At 41.4% G+C, this 14,353-nt stretch overlaps 1 protein-coding gene across 2 annotated transcripts in view; it reads left to right on the top strand.

The window, feature by feature from the left end:
• The window catches only part of CDC42EP4 (CDC42 effector protein 4), a 31,053-nt gene extending 19,610 nt beyond the window's left edge, over positions 1-11,443 (top strand). For both annotated transcript variants that reach the window (XM_060252324.1, XM_060252323.1), the window contains exon 2: positions 9,852-11,443. In XM_060252324.1, coding sequence (XP_060108307.1) covers positions 9,983-11,008 — 1,026 coding nt within the window. In that variant the 5' untranslated portion in view covers positions 9,852-9,982 and the 3' untranslated portion in view covers positions 11,009-11,443. The remainder of the gene's footprint in view (positions 1-9,851) is intronic.
• The last annotated feature ends 2,910 nt before the right edge of the window (positions 11,444-14,353 follow it).

Here is a 14,353-nt window from a genome sequence, read left to right as displayed (position 1 = left end):
CAGATTTGTAATGTTAACCAGAACACTGCCTCGTGGCTGTGATTTCTTCCATTCCTCTGCAATGTTCTCAGCTCAACTCAGAGCAAGGTTGAGATAACTGAGTACATTACCTACTGATACTCTACAAATGCTCATATCTTTGGAGGAAGTATGGTGACCGTTATTTCTGGAGTTCTAGTGTGTAGTGTTTTTAATAGCTCTAATGAACAAGAAACCCAATGGTTCCTAGGTGCGAGAAGCATGGCTATAGGACTCATTAGCCTCTGAAAAATTTCTGCCCCCTACTTGGCTACAGCCCACAGATACTAATGTGACCCTTTCAGACTGAAACTGATAATTTAGCTTGAAAATGGTGGTGTAGCCTGAAGGATTGTCCTCTCTTAAAGCAGACTGCAATACAAGTGAACACAGGAGCCAGTTAAAGTTTGAGTCCAGTGGCAAACAATGTTTTATTCAGGCTATAAGCTTTTGTGTGCTTGTTGTGCAGCAAGGCACATGAAGAGCTGATTTTTATACCCTGCTTTTCTTTTAACTTCTGAGGAATCTCAAAGCAGCTCACAACTGCCTTCCGTTCCTCTCACCACAACAGACACCTTGTGAGGCAGGTGGGGCTGAGAGAGTTCTGAGAGAACTGTGACTGACCCAAGATCACCCAGCAGGTTTCATGGGGAGGGAGTGAGGAATCAATCAAGCCCAATTCTCCCTATTAGAGTCCACTGCTCTTAACCACTACACCACCACCACAAATGTCCCCCACTGGGATTGTCTGGCTTGCATGCAGGAGCCAAGGAACATGCAACCAAGTGCAAAGGTCAAGGGCTAAGGGAGATGGGTCCCTGCTCCCCATTGCCGGTATAGTATTTTAGTGTCAAGTATGGAAAACAGACACTTGAGTTCAAATCTCCATTGAGCTGTGCCTGTAACACTTACTGGGAGCCCTGTTACATTCTATCAGCCTAAACCACCTCACAGGGTTGTTGTGTATGTACAAAAGGAGGGAGAGAGCCATGTATATCACCTGTAGTAGTAATAATTATCCACATATTTAGCAGGAAATCCAGGAAGAAGACACAGCATGTGGTATTTGGAATTCTCTAGTGACCCTAGTGTGTACTTTTGAAAAGGGGGTATTTTTGTGAATGCACTTCCATATGCATGAAAAAGTGAGTCTGGTTGGGCAGAATCAGTGCACATATGTGGTAAAATGGTATGTGTGTGTGTGTTTACATTTAATATTCTGTATGGTATGGTTAAATACATTCTCAAAGTGGTTAAGAAGAAATCATTTAAAAATACAATACTGAAATTACTGTTTAAGCAGTTTTTTCCTCCTCTCATAAGGTAGTTTTTGAAATAACCATTGCCTGTCATTTTTCATTTTACTCATGAAAAAAAATTAAGATACATGGTCAGAGGGCATCAGTGCTCTGTAATCCAGAAAAACATGTGTTTTTACAGCATTGTGTGAAAGATACTAAACCTCTGTTCCCTGGCTACTGGAAATATTCTTCCATTGTCTCTTGGGCTTCTGTACTTTTGTCTTTCATAACACATATGCTTTCAGTCCCATGTTTGCATTCATAACAGCTAGCAACTTGCTTTGCTCTTGAATTTCCTTACTGGGGGGGGGGGGGGCACAGGCACTTAAAGGCTGAATTTTGCCAATATGCATTTTGCACTTCTTGTGTATGCTTGCAGTGAAAAACACGCAGTCCTGAAGGCCCACAACTATCTTCTGCTCATCACTCTGCAGAAGTTCTTGATTACAAAGGGTCCAGGCCCAAAGACTTCTCAAGTGTCAGTTTTCATGTCTACTCTAAACTGGGCTGCTTCTCTGGAGGGAAAAATGGTTTCAACTGACTTCAGGAGCTTCAGCTGAATTCAAACCAGGCTGTGTTTCCATAAGTGTAGTTCAGACCACAATCTGCTTAACCTTCAAATCTTGCATAGTATGACAAAAAACCTTGCCATTTTGAATTAAACACATTTATGTTGACTGTGTAAACGTGGTTGAGGGAGAGTGGTGATTCTCACAGCAATTCAGTCAGTCTTGCTCTAAACGTTCAAGATTATGATAACTCATTAACAGTAGAGTTGTACTGAATCTTCACTCTTGAAAATTTAAGAGGGGAAAGCGAAGCTTGGAGGGGATTACCCCCAAATCGTGCCCTTTCTGCTTCTCTTTGCAGTCCTCTTCACATCCTGACCTATCAGTCCTGCTCCCAGAGTTAATTTTTCCTATCAAAATTTGTTGTTTTCCAATGAGGGACTATGTGCTAAAGATGTCACAACACCATGCCATCTGTCCACTACATGGCAACACTACAGAAGTTAAAACAAGACAGTGCTGTGTCTGCTTAAATTTGAGGTGGGGGGAGGGATACCTTTTTGCTGAGACAGTTCAGTTGTCTCAACAATAAGGGTATTCCATTTTGCTGTGGGGCAATTTTGTTTCAGTGCAGTGTGGCAAGGCAGGAACATCCTAGATACTCACCTGAATTCTGTCTGACCACATTGCAATGTTCTCAGTGGAATGCATATTTGAATGCACGTCCCTCTCTAGATTCTAAAGCTGTGAGTGGTGTAGAGCTGAGTCACAGCTAGGGGTGTGCAGTTTTTATTCTCAGTATTTTTCATATTATGTCTATTGAACCCCAAAAACATTTTGGGATTCCCAGAAAAGAAAACAGGATCCCAATACCAGTAAAGTATTCGGATCCAGGATTTTTTTTTTTTTGAAATCTCAGGGTTCTTCCACGTCTGATAGACCTGAACCAAAAAACACTGGGCAGGGCGGGGGGGGGGGGGGGGGGGACAGTGGCATAGCCACTAAAACCAGCTGAGAGGCAATTCAGCTGGGGCTATTTTGGGCAGTCCTTGTAACCCGGACAGCCCAAAAGAGCTTGCCAAGAAGCCAATCCTGTGGGGAGATAAGGTGATTTTGGGGTATATGTTCAGTTTGAGTAAGCCTGAATAAACACCGCTAATCAGGACTAGAAAGCATCAGCTTGGGTTGACTTACTATAGGCATATGTTTTTCCTCTTCATCATGAGTTCTTTCCCTTCCTCCCAGTCCTGTAAGAGAGGTGCTTTTAAGGGAGCAAGAAAATATTTGCAAAGTTCTCCCTCTCCACACCTTCTGGGCTCTACTCTAAAAACCACTCTGAGGTGGTATCTTAGGAATGCGCAAAACCATGATGATGGTGATGGGAAGGGATAGATCCATCCTGTGAGCAGTGTATAGCCTCTTTATCCTTTTGTATTAGCTAAGCAAATGTGTTCTCTTGAAAGGTGCATATAACCCAACTCTTCTTTTACATCTAGCTTTTTTTCCTTTTCAGCCCTATTCATGACCCTTACTGCTGTCTGTTTTCATTTTCTTCAGCATCTCTGTTACTGCTTTTTATTATTCTCTAAATCCCAAGTATGTTGTCTTCCCTTTTCTCATGTAGCTTTTAAAAGCTTGAGGATGTCTTAACCAGCCTGCAGAGCTGTCCTTCCTTTAAAAGCAGAACTATGCAAGTAATAAGTGAAAACATTCTGCCACTTTTTGGCAATGTTCTGTGTTCTTAGGTGCTTTTTCCTTGCTTTCAAACTTCTTCAAAGCCATTGGACAACTTGTTTAAACTGGAAGAAACTTTTTAGTTTTTGGCCTGGGACCTAAATTGACATTTCTCTGTCATAGATGTATTAAAGTATTTAACTCAGATTTTTAGAAGGGAAAAATAAGTAGGGTCTAATCTGGGCCACCATTTAGTGCCTAAGCCTCACTGCTTCAAGATATCTCTGAAACTTTATACATAAGAAGGAATCCCTTTTTTTTTTTTTTAAAGCAAGGCAGCTTGAAAATAAGTAGTACAGGGAGTTCCTCAGTCTCGTTTATCACTGAAGCAACAATTAGTCTTTTGTTACCAGCCAGCTATCTACAGGTAAAAAGAGCTGTGCTGATAATTCTGAGGGAGGTCACAGTGATTTAATCATTGTGTAATGATGATAGGCTGGTCTGGCATAGGAAACAAGGGCTTTGGTATGACAGGGATTGACTACTATGACTTCTCCAGTACTGCTAAAAAGGATTTGAGCCATAGACTAATGGTCCAACAGATTTTTCTGGTTCATTACAACTATGCAGGGTTTTAATATCTCTTTTGTAGAATTCACACTAGTTCATCAACCTTGTGACCTTGGGAGCAGCGAGAAAGCTGGATTGGTTTGCTAGTTTCTTGTTAATGAACTTCTGCTGATTTATTGCCTTTCCTCAAGGTAATAAAAATTTTTTGGAAACAGTTCCATTATTTGAATTTCAATGGTTGACTGCAGCCAAGTCTAGCATCTGGAGGCTGCAATTTTTTTTTTTACTATCCAGTCATTCATATAACCATGTTTTTGAAGTATGTGTATCTTCAGTTGTATCGGAAGCCACTGCTGTGGAACAACTAGCTGTTATTGCAGCCCTGACCCAGAAACAGTAATTTGTGTGTGCATGTAACTGTAGGAAAAATATCTTGGCCCTTACTGCATGGGGGAAAAAAAGAATCTTGGCAGCCAGGGGAGGGAATCATGCAACTCAAAATAGTACAGATTTTTTTTAAAAAAATGATTGAATGATGCAACAGTTTAATGTGCTAATAAGACTTGCGCTTTATTTTAAGGGCAGCACATAAATAGTTGGTATGCTCCTTACAGAACTGCTTGATTGGCCCGTTTTAGCCCAATCTCAAACCGCCTCCGCTTGTCTTTTGCCTTGGAAACCACAGGATCCTGGGGTTGCTGTGAGTCAGTTGTGGCTTAACAACACACAGTTATTATACTCTTTTCAGGGGTGTCAAACACCCGGCCCGCAGGCCGGATCCAACCCGCCCAAGGTTTTGATCAGGCCGATGGGGCTCTTTTCTCCTCCCTCCTCCCTTTTCTGTCCTTACCCTTTGAAGCTCCCAGGCTTTTACAGCTCTCAGGCTCTTTGAAGCTTCCAGGCTGAGACTCTTTTAGTTTCAGCCTGGGAGCTTCAAAGGCTCTTTGAAGCACCCTTTGAAGCTTGCAGGCTGAGTCCCAGGTTCTTCCTTCCTTTCTTTGCTGGCTGCTGCAAGGAAAACGGGTGGATTTTAAGATCCATTCCACATTTTCCTTTCAGCTTTGTCTGTACTCTGCAGTGGTTTCAAATGGAGTGGAGAAGGTTACATTTTCAGCTTTCCTACAGTTAGCTGAAATTCATGCTTCCTGGAGTTGTGTCCTTGCAAACAAGGGTTGATGCTTTCAGCCAGCTTATCTCTCCTGAATGGACCTAACCTAGTGAGTACTCTAATGTGGGAACCCACAGCCAAAGGAGGATGTTATACTGGAAAGGCTTTGCCAATCTGAGTAGACTGGTGGGGAGAAGTTTACAATGCCATTTCATTGTTTCCACAGAGTCAGAGCCTTGTGCTTTTTCTTGATGTTTTATTTTAAAAATTGCATTGCCAAATTCCACTAGTCCTCCACCATTCCAACTTAAACCACTGGAAGGGTTTTAAGCATGTTTGTATTTTAAGTTTTAAAAAATATCTTTAATTGGGTTTGTCTGTGTGTATTATAAAGTTTATATCTCTACTACCTGACATATTTTATGATACTCATGGCCTGGCCCCACAAAGTCCCATTTGTGTCAGATCCGGCCCTCCTAACAAATGAGTTTGACACCCCTGCTTTACATATTCTTATATTATGCTGAAATGTTTAATCTTTACTTTCTTTAGGCATGGTACAGGAGAAGCTTATTAATCACAAGTGATTACAACACTAGCACTGTCCAATAGATCCCCACAATACCCAATTGTACTGTTGCAGCAGTGCTTGTCATGCTGTTGTGAGCTGTTTCAGCCTTTTTCAGGTACTGCTGAAATCGTCAAAACTATTTTGACTACAAAATGTGACAGGAACATAAAAGAAGCTTGTGTACGATTACTGTGGAAAAGTCAACATCTGTACTCGGCCAGAGAGTTCATAAAGACAGTTGCTAATGAAGCACTGAAGAGGTCTTGGCTCCAAAAGGCTTAAGCCAAATCTCATGATTTAAGAGAGGTTGGCTGTCAGTCTTGAAACTTTTGAGGAGGTACTGACCTGTATTCTATATAACTTGGGCTTGCTGAGGAAAGAATGCATACAGGAAGCTCCAGAATGGATTGAGCATAACTGTTTAATGGGGAGGGTGGCATATTGGGGTGGAAAAAACAGCTCTCTCATGTGAGGTGTGGTATGGGGAGGGTGGGGAGAAGCATGGCTCAAATATTGCTTGGCTTACTGCAAATGTGTGTCTCAGCTGTGTTCTCTAGGAACAGACAGCTGTGCATTTCCGTCTTACCCCTTTCCTTGACTGCAATAGCTGCTCCACTGAGCTTTCAAAACTGCCTCTGAGCAGTAAATCAGATATGAAGAAGACTTATTTGCCAAGGGAGAAGAGATGTCAGTTTTGAACTATGCGTTTTCTCCACCCCCTTCCCCTCCAAGCATCCTACACATATTTCCTTCCCTTGGGGCTTTCCGCATAATTGCCAGTCTCCGCTTTCTTTTATGCAAGCTAAGTAGAGTCCAACACCACTGAGGCTTTGAGCCAAGTGGCAACATTTGTGGTATGCCGTAGTTACTTTTGCAATGGCATGTAGCCACCACTGTGTGTGTAAGGGTAGGAATCTCAAGTCAAGTTAAGTCTTTAATGGCATAACAATCTCTATATCAGAAGACTCATGTCCAAAGTATAACCCAAATGTTATAGATTTGGCAACCATCTTAAGTGAAAAGTACTGATAGGATGGTAGGAAAGCAACATGGTATAGGTTGTCAGACCGTAGAGGTTACACAGGATCAGTATTTGGATGAGAGACCACCAAAGAAGGCTCTGCAGAAGAAGGCAATGGCCAACTACCTCTGCTGCTCACTTGCCTTGAAAGCCCCTTGCTGGGATTGCCATAAATTGATTGGGATTAGATGGCACTGATGTAATACTTAAGGAGATGGCTATAAACTGCAATTAAACAATTAACCCAAGTTATGGTGATTATCTTAGGAACCACATAGGATAAATGGCAGTAGTCAAGTCAAGTTAGCCTTTATTGGCATGAAACATGGATGTATATATCAGAGCAAATTGGTTTAAAAAAAAAGAAGATAAAATGGAACGATTGCATACATATACATCAGGAAAAGCATAAACATGAACTATTTCTATGAGATCCTCCGACATGCCTTTAAAGCAGAATAAAGAAACTTAGCCACTTTCTCAGTGACACTAGATGAAGTATCGTTCAAAAGATTATAGACCTTAAGTGCATCAGAACAATCCACCATGTTAACTAAAAGAGGATGTAAATACTCGTGACGAAGATCTGTATACAAATTACTATAAAGAAGAATATGAGTAACTGACTGCACACATTTTTGTTTACAGAGACAGTATCTGACTGAGTAGACTGTCTTGTTAAATCTGCCATAAAGAATGGCAGAGGGCATGGCGTTGCATCTGGCAAGGGAAAAAGCTCTAAGCTGCTGTGGCACTTGCAAGACGGATAGATATGAGACCATTTCCCCAGGACTAAGAGAGATCTCAAAACTCAGTGGGGAACAAGTTTTCCTAGCCAGACTGTATAGGTCTTGGCGCTCAATATCTAGCAACCTGTTTTAAATTTGTTGGACTGCGGTGGTGAAGGACAGCATAAACAATAGTTCTAGGGATAAACCCATTGCTTTTATTTTTCTCTCAATTTGTGCTGACCAATTTGACAAATTAAATTCAGAGCATTTGAGAGATACAGCTCCCCGGTTCAGAGTTGTAGTGCAAGCGTAGCCAGAATTTGAAGGTCATGAGCCATGCACTAGTAACCATTAAAGACATGCCAGTTTCTAAGCAGATAACTGCATATGGGACACATTTTGGGATGCCCAGAATTATATGCAAGAATTTGGATTGGACACGTTCGATAGCACCTTCATAAGATCCAATCCAGATTGGGATGCCATACAGAAGTTGTGAAATCACTTTGGCTTTGACTATTTTTATGGCAGCTGGACAAATTGGTTACCTCTGCCATTAAAAAGTGAACTATGACAGATGCACTGATGTTAGCTATCTTCACTGCATACTTGCGATGGGTAGACCAAGTCACATTATATTGAAAATAAACACCTAAGTATTTCAAATACTTGACTGCTCTATCTCTTTACCATCAATAACCCATTTGTAAAGTCTCCACTTCTTTGAGAAAACTAAGATTTTGGACTTCTCATAATTGAGCTTATTACTAGTAAAATACAGAACACAAGGGGACAACAGATGTCTTAAGCCCACTGTAATGCACCAAGTTTTGGACTATGGCAGTCAGGACCAGACAACTGAATAGCCAGGTCATTAAGGAAGAGATTGAATAAAAAGGGAGCCAAAATGCAACTCTGTTTGACACCCTTATTGGCAGCAATCTTCGATGTTAGGTTGCCTGCTAATGAGCATTTGATCTGGCAGGTGGTAGAAGTGTGTAATCTCTTAATAAGCATAAGGAGTCTTTTATCCATGTTTAGTTTATCTAGCTTAATCCAGAGGAGGTCCCTGTCAACTGAATCAAATGTGCCTTTTAAATCTAAAAAAGCAACAAATAATTTCTGGTTATTATGCACAGTGTACTTGTTGACTAGATGGGATAGGGTAATGCAGTGGTCTAAAGTGGTCTTCCCTTTGCAGACGCCCAAATGGCAGTAATATGTAAGTAAGTTTAATCTTTAAATGAAAAATAGCAAGGCTAATAGACCCCAATAAAAGGATCTGAAATAAGTAGATAAGGTGTTAGATACCACAGAAAGCTTTCATTGACTGAAGGCTTCACTGACTACCTGCTTTCCACTGCCACTGCAGATTTTCAGTTCCTTCTGTATATTCTTCCTGAGGGCCCCCACTAGGAGCAGCCTTTGCAGGATTATTATGGGGTACTGTGCAAGGGGGGAGGTGAGGAAGTCTCATTCTACTATCAGAAATCCCATCTGCAAAGGTTTACATCGAATTTAAGTCAATTAAAGGGTATGGGGGAATACTTAAGATGTTCTCAGATCCTTCATACAGTTTCATCCTGCAATTTACAGCAACAAAATGAACTCTGAGTTTTCAAAGTTAATGTAATCCCTGGTAGAAAATTTAACAAGGTTATGAGGTCACTGTCATCCACAATGCCATTCCTGGTAGGAAAGTCTTCAGTGTGACATAAAGTTACTGTAATCCACCATCATATTCCTACTAGTTAAAGCAGCCATGTTACCTTTGCAAAGACAACATCAGTAGCTCTCCAAGAAAATTCTTTTTCTCTCTTCAGCTGATTGCCGTCTTTTCTCAGATACTTTTCTCCTCCTTAGGGGAAAAAATCCTCCTCAAAAAAGACTCCTCAAAAGCCATTTCCCCAGATATCAGTTTTTCCAGAATATTTCAACTCCTCAGCCCCTTTAAAGTGGAAGAGCTAAATGTCTGTGTCTGTAATGTCTTATGAAAGGAACAGAGCAGATTATATTATTATTATAACCTGCACTTTCCCATGAGTGGGCTCAGGGCAGTTTACAACATAAAACAATCCACAGTAAAAAAAATAAAACAGTATCTGGCACAATATCAATAACAAACATGTCAGACAAAGCCTCCCAGAAAAATCCCATGCCCAAATAATATCTTAAAACAGCAGGGCTTTAGAGAGGGGGCATGAGCAGAAGGGGCCAGAATGTTTGAATATTTGAACATCAAATAAAATATTTGAATATTTTTGAATATTTGAACATCAAAGATACTGCTACAATATACCTTCATGAGACCTAACACTCTATCTACCTTTTTCTGTCTGTGTTTTTAGGATTGGACCATCTGAGGGCCAGGAAAAGGGTTGAGGCCTGGCTGTGGGAGTACAGCCTGCTCCCTCTGGAACTGGAAAGAATTACTTATCCTACACCAAGCCCTGGGCAGAGGGGCTCAAGCGCTGAAAATATGCCTATTTTGAAGCAGCTGGTGTCAAATTCTGCAAGCTCCAAACGCCGTTCCCGGGTGGATCTGACAGCAGAGATGATCAGTGCTCCCTTGGGTGATTTTCGTCATACCATGCATGTGGGTCGAGCTGGCGATGCCTTTGGTGACACCTCTTTCCTGAATAGCAAGGCTGGTGAGGGTGAACAGGAGGCTGCTGAGGAGACCAGTTCCTCATCCAAGCCCAGCCTGTTGTCACGGAAGTTCCGCAGTAGCAAGCGGTCTCAGTCCGTGACACGTGGTGAACGGCGGGACATGCTGGGCTCTCTAAGGGACTCCGCTATTTTTGTGAAGAATGCAGTTTCCCTTCCTCAACTCACTGAGAAGGAAGCAGACAAGAGTGGTGGGAAACAGCTGCCCAAAAGCCTTTCCTCCAGCCCTGTCAAGAAAGCACCTGAGGAGAAGAGCCCTGAAGAGAGGCACATGAATGGTGCTACTGCAGCCCCTGGCTCTGGACCCCACAGCCCTGGCTTGGAAGAACGGGATTTTGGTGACATAACTGACTTGCCTGTAGTTTTGCACAAGAACAGCTATGGCCTGAAGCATGCAGAGTCCATCATGTCATTCCATATTGACCTTGGGCCTTCTATGCTGGGTGATGTCTTGAGCATAATGGATAAGGATTCGTGGGAACAAGAGGATTCTGGTTACCAAGGGGTAGAGGAGCCCCAAAGAGATGCAGATCCCGTGGAGGCATCAGCAGCACACTGGCTTAGTCAGGAAAGCAAACTTGCACAGGATTCCTTGGCTCATTGTGATGAAAACAGGGCAGCAACATACAGCCCTGGCTCAGCCCGCAGCACTACAAGCCATCTCACTATGGACAGCAGTTCCGTTTCCAGCTGTGCATCAGTGGGGGAAGAACAACGTAGCTTTGCCTCCAGAGGACAAAACCATGGCATTCCAGAGGATATGAAGCACGAGGCTTCTAAACAGCCAGAGAAAGAATTCTCCTTCATGGATGAAGAAGATGACGAGATAAGAGTATAAGGAAAGTTGTTGGAGGTTTTTAACTTTGAGAAGGAATAACTTGCAACTCATTTTGCAGTAAACGACACCTTTATCTGCAATGCCTTCAATTAAATAAAATAAAATCCTTTGGCAGTCTTCATCTTAGTTCTCTTAAGCAGGCTGTTGAAGAAAAAGGATTTCTTTTCTTGCTTGATAAGTGAGGTCCCTTTTTTTATGAAAGGAGGGAGAAAGGGAACCAAGTTGAAAAGCTCACATTTAAATGGCTTTTTTTTTTGTATTTAAAGTACTTTATTTCTGTGATCTTGGAGCTGCTAAAAATTGCTCAAGGAAACAATTTCCAGTAGAGAACTCAAGCGTGAGAAGAGGAACGTTAAAAACTCAATTTTTGTTAACTTTATCCACTTCCTGTTTAAAGCAATATAGAGCTGAAATACTAGAACAAAGCTCAAAACACTCATTTCTTTTTAATATATATATTTTTCCTTTAACATTTTTACTAGGTCTTGGGGGGAAATCCTTATTGCCCAGGAGCATACTGTTCTGGACCTAGCACAACACATACGGATGATTCATATTTTGTAAAAAGTGAAAACATGGACGATCTAAATAGCCAGAAGTCCAAATGTTTAGACTCTAACAATTCTCCCTCTGTGGGCAGGCCCCTGGGAAAATCTACGATCTCTGGAAACTGGACTAGAAATAAGCAAAGTGAACAGAACTTGTTGGGACCAAGAAATGAGGGAAATGTACATCTATTATGTTTCCCACTTAACATTGGAAGCCTCATTTAGTCTTTTTGGGGGATCACAAGGTGAGAGTAGTAAAAATGGTAGCATTTTTTAAAAGCAGACCTTCCTGCCCCTAAACAAATGTCACGTTTGATGGTGACAATGTAGTGGCAGATTTTTGTCTACTTTTCCTTACTGAAGACTGTTCAGATTTCTCTGGTGTGAGTTGAATTCCAAGAATGGAATCCCCATCTAGCTGCCTTCCCCACCCCCACTAAAAAAAATCAAAATCTTTCTCTGCCTACATTCCATGTTTTTCCTCTTGAGAAAGCAGAGAGATATCTTATGAACTGTGTGACTCAGGCTTCCAGTGGGGGACACTGGAGGGTGGGTAGGGGATTTTGTACATTTACATGTGTAAATGGAAAGTCCAGAAGTAGCCTAGCCTGTTAATTACATCCTTTTCTTAGATGAGATTCTAGAATATTAGCAAAGCTGACTAAAGCACAAAAAAATTTGGCACTTCCTGTTCCAGGAACAATGGAGGTGCTGCTTTGCTTTTTCCTCCCCCACTGAAATGACATCCAAGTCTCTCTTGTATTTGGGAGGTTCTATTTACATTCCTATCAGCCCTTTTATTATTTTTGTTGCCTTTATTTGCATTTTGCTGGGCATTAAACACTTAACTTTTTGCCTTTTTTGTTCTTATTGTACATTAAATTTGACAGCCCCTTTGAAATCAACCTTTCTCCCACCCTTGGATTGTGACTTGGTGTGTGTACAGGTGCTTGTTCTGTTCATTTGATGGAGGACTTTTTAAAATGCAAGGAAATTAAAACTACAATGAAAAAAAATCATTCTTAAATGTGATTTATGAGTGTTAAAAATGTTTTTTTTTAATTTGACTTACTCTACTACAATGATAGAGCAAGTGCTTATGTGGCTTGCTTTTGCCTTCAACAGAATGTCCAATTTAAAAATGTGGTTATGTATGGATTTTTTTAAGGCAACCCCACAACTCCTGCATTCTTTTTTCCCCTTTAAATTGATTCAGAATCCTGTGGTGCTTGATTCACCATCTTTAATTTCACATCGTCTTTTACCTCCCTTCTAGTCTGATTAAAGCAATGATCTCCAAGGCCAGGCACAATACAAGGATCAAGGATGCTGGAGTTCATTGGATGGTTCCCCTCCTGCCTCTATATTGCATTAGCTTGTGGAGATGGTATTCTCTCTTTTAGGATCAGTAAAGACTCTAGCAATATGGCAAAGATTAGGGCTGTTCTGTTACCATGTATGATGATCTGTTAATAGTTCAACAATTCCTGTTCCTGCATCTCTAGGTGAGCAATAAAAAAATGGATTTGTTGAAAGGGGGGGGTACCTTCACACATTGTTGGTAGGTCACAAGTCACACAGGCCTGGGGTAATCTTGAATGATGCTACAGTACATGACAGCAACACAGAAACTGTGACCTTGTAATTTCCCTTTTTAATTGCTTCAGCAGTACTTAAGAGGACAAGTGTGAATTGTGCATCCTGTTTCTTTAAGCAAGCAGCCTTTCACAAGAACTCTGGCTCTGTCCAGTTCCAGAGAAGCTAATAGAGCTGCCAGGCCTCCTGCCATGGTGGGAGGCCTCCCGCTTGCAGCCCATGTAACCTGCCACCACTCTGGGGTGGGGGAGGATTTTTTGAAAAACAGGCCAACAGTTGTGTGCACTATGACTTTGCTTTTTGGGGAAACCCAGAAGTGATGCTGGATACCTCTAGGAACCATTGGAAACTCAGTGGCTTTACCATCCTAGAACTACCTGACATCACTACTACTACTGGGTTTTCTTTTCTTTGGAAGTGGTGTGCAGTGTCCCCACCCACAAGGCTCCTGCTTGTTGCCAGGCAGTAAATCTTTGATTAAAAGAAACTACCATCTTAATTTTTTTAAAGCTGCTTTTCTAGTGCAATCCTGTTCAGATACCATTCTAAGCATGTTGACTTTAATGTGCTTTGAAGGATGTAACGCTGCTTAGGAGAGCACTGTTGTCAGATACTGTTTCTCTAGCCTCCTGGTTGTCTTGCTCATCCACAATCCTGGCATCTTGGCTTTTCAGCAATGCCCCAAGTAGACCTGGAATCAGAAGGGACTATCCTCTGAGAATTTTATTTTTTAAACTACCTCTCCATCAATGTTCCCTCTAAGCTGAGTTAGCATGCGCTAGCTCACAGTTTTTTAGCCTCTGACTCGCACATTTTTGTCTTAGCTCAGGCAGGATGGCCCCAAAGCAAACTAATTTATACAGTAGCTCACAACTTTAATGCCAGTAGCTCACGAATTTTTGCTCCACAGCTTAGAGGGAGTATTGCTCTCCGTGAACCTGCCTGTAAATAAAAATAACAATAACCAAGCATTAAAAATATTAGTTAAAACCAATAATAGCATAGCATAAAAAACATATACCTAAAAACAAGTACAGATTCTTAAAATAAGTTTCCGGACTAAAATAGTGGGCTGTTTTAATATCAACTTTTAGATTAAAAGCCTGGTGAAAAGAAATCCTTTGGCCTAGCACCTAAAAGAAAGCAACATAGGCATCAGGTAAGCCTCTAGGGGAACAGCATTCCACAATTGAGGTGCCAC

The sequence above is a fragment of the Heteronotia binoei genome, chromosome 13 (genome assembly GCF_032191835.1).
Source record: "Heteronotia binoei isolate CCM8104 ecotype False Entrance Well chromosome 13, APGP_CSIRO_Hbin_v1, whole genome shotgun sequence".
NCBI classification, from domain to species: domain Eukaryota; kingdom Metazoa; phylum Chordata; class Lepidosauria; order Squamata; family Gekkonidae; genus Heteronotia; species Heteronotia binoei.
Note: the sequence above shows the minus strand (reverse complement) of the source record. Positions and strands in the feature narration are given on the sequence as shown.